Source organism: Buceros rhinoceros, unplaced genomic scaffold (assembly GCF_000710305.1).
Source record: "Buceros rhinoceros silvestris isolate BGI_N320 unplaced genomic scaffold, ASM71030v1 scaffold45922, whole genome shotgun sequence".
In the NCBI taxonomy this organism is placed as follows: domain Eukaryota; kingdom Metazoa; phylum Chordata; class Aves; order Bucerotiformes; family Bucerotidae; genus Buceros; species Buceros rhinoceros.
Genome location: NW_010399157.1, coordinates 572 through 3237, shown reverse-complemented (window position 1 = coordinate 3237; position 2666 = coordinate 572). Strand labels below are relative to the sequence as shown.

Sequence of the window (2666 nt, the reverse complement as noted above, 5' to 3'; positions counted from 1 at the left end):
CCTAGCATTATTTTACCTAATATAGCTGGTGAAACGCCACGGTAGAGTGCCAGGAGTCCTTCTTGATGATAAATCTTGTAAAAAGCATGAAGAATTCCTTCGTAAGATGGTTCCAGTCGGTTCTGCACAATGAGCCGTGTTTTAATTACGTCGGTGGGGTAAGTTGCAACGGTTGCAACCATGCCAGCCAGGCTCCCGGCCATGATGGCTCTCCAGTGGGAAATATGACCCAGCTCATCCGTGAACAGTATAACAAGTCTAGAGTAAACCCATAAAAGAGGTATTATTAATGGCAGTACAAACAAAACTCACGAAAAATTAAGGTGGATTATTCCCGATGTAATTGTTCCTCTGCCCACAAGCCCCTTCAGCAGCAGGAGTTGAAACTTCAACACGTATTTCATCCAAGACCTTACTATAAATAACATGACAACATCATACAAGCATTAGAACCTCCATGAAGCAGAACATGGGAATGGGCAAACACGAGCAGAGTCCAAAAAACCTGAGAGCACAAACAGATTTTGGGTAAATCCATGCTACACAGAGCGCAGAAATGCAAAAGTTACAGTCAACAGCTAAGCCAGGGACCAGAATATCTAACTCTGCAAACACAATCTGCTTTGATTTTAGCGGCACTGAGCTAAGACACTTACAGTACCAGAAAGAGCTTTTTCAGAGGCAGCTTGTACAGCTTTACCTGCACCACAGCTCCCAGCACAGACTAAGCTGACACAGTTGAACCGTGGTACTGGGCTGGAGCTCCAGAGCACCAAATTCAACAACCAAAAATCTTCAAAGACATGGAGACTAATTGTTCAAACAATTCACTTGTTTGCTTTGCAAGAGACTTTTGAATTTTCACCACAAAATCCTTATTTATACTTCCATCTGCAGGATGAAAATTACCACGACCAAAAACACGTCTGCAAGAAATTATCTGATCATCAGCCATCTGTTAGAGACATTGGTCCAACCCCCCTTCAAGAGTTATCATGTACAAGAAATACGCAGATAACATCACCACCGGCCTTCCGAGAACAGCTGAGCCTTCCTCTGCTGCTTGCGCTGGGATGGAAAGGCCCACAGGGATACTCCTCCAGAGAAGACATGTCCAGGCACTCTTATGCTCAGGAGGTTAAGTCCAAATTTGAAATTTTTAAATGGAAGCACTAACCTACACCCCACGCACTTGTGATGAGCTCAGAAGGACTTTTCTCTGTACGCAGGGCACTCCTGCATCAGGGACAAGTGTCATGGAGGTAGCAAAAAGCAAGTAAAAAGACTTGAGAGGAGAATCTTAGCTGGAGGTAAAGAAACTTATTATTCTATGTTGGAAGCATTAACTAAACTGCCTAACTGCAGATTTACATTTAAACTCCACGGTGTTACCATGTGCAGAACAATAATTTGCAGAGATTTACAAGTCGCTGCTTGCTCGGTTCAGTTTTTCCGCCTGAGTGTGCATTTGCTACTGCATGACAGATCGCCGCATTTACTTGTCTCACGCCCTGGAGAGAGCCCAGAGCAGAAAGACGAGCCAAGCAGAAGGGCATAAAGTTTTTTTCTGATGTGTCTTGGGCAGTCCCTAAAGCAACACAGCCTAATTTTCCTGTGCGTGCACAGGCATGGGGAGGGTGGTGGGGAATGTCTGGGCACTACCCAGATAACATTTAAAACTGCTACGGAAAGACAGCGTCTGTGCACAGCAGCCAGAGGCAGCTGCAGGTTAGCCACCCGAGTAACCAGCCACAGGAGCGCAGAGTCAGCTAAACCCGCTTCCCCAGCCGGCTCCCCCACACCGCCGGTCCCGGAGCCGCGGACTGAGCTCAGCCCACATCCCTCTGCAGCCGGCACCGCTGTTTACTTAAGTTCTGGGTAACACTTCTCTTTTTGTTGAGTTTTGTACCTTGATAGATGCAATTCTCCCATACAAAATACATTTAAAAAATCCCCAAATAATGTACCAAGAAGTAGGTCTAGGCAGCTTTTATTTAGTTTCCTGGCAGCCTGCTTCCACTTGCAATTCAAAAGATCCCCCTGTGCAAACCAGAGACAAACTACAGCCTTGCAAAGGGAATACCCTGTTTTATCTGAACAAACAACGACGTTAGTTAGTTCAAAATCAACTGGTTTATACCGGTGCAACACTCTGACTCTTCCGGGAACTTTAAATTACATTTAAATCACTGTTTCTGCCTTCCCACTGCTGTCATCCCTCCCCTTGTCTGAGCACACGCAGAAGGACACAACAAAGCTGCCCGGTTCCAGGGCCGCCTGGTCTACCGGGGCCCGAGGGGCGGGCGGAGCCGGGAGGACACCCTTGCTCCGCCAGCAGAGTGACGAAGCCCAGCCCGCGTCAGCCCCGCCGAGAGCCACTGCCGGCCGGATTGGCGAGCGCAGGCTGAGCCCACGCTTCTCCCCGCCCAGCGCGGTCCACGAACTGGAATAACCCATCGCCTAGCTGGGCGGAAATGTCAAGCGCATACCACACACACAGCTGACCGTAATAAAACAAAAAAAAGAGACAGAAACCCAACCCTCGAAGAGGCAAAACATGGTGGGGCGTGCGAGTGAGGTTCTCCTTTCCCAGGCTGCAAGAAGGGAATCCCAGGACACCGCTCGGTGCCGATCCTGCCGCAGTCCTCCCAGTGCTCACCTTAACT

At 48.4% G+C, this 2666-nt stretch overlaps 1 protein-coding gene across 1 annotated transcript in view; it reads right to left on the bottom strand.

The window, feature by feature from the left end:
• SLC25A43 (solute carrier family 25, member 43) overlaps positions 1-2457 on the bottom strand; it is a 16851-nt gene extending 14394 nt beyond the window's left edge. The window contains exons 1-2 of the mRNA XM_010131349.1: positions 2237-2457; positions 17-258 (exon numbers count right to left, since the gene is read on the bottom strand). Of these exons, the coding sequence (XP_010129651.1) occupies positions 17-258; positions 2237-2457 (463 nt within the window). The remainder of the gene's footprint in view (positions 1-16; positions 259-2236) is intronic.
• Positions 2458-2666: the final 209 nt, after the last annotated feature.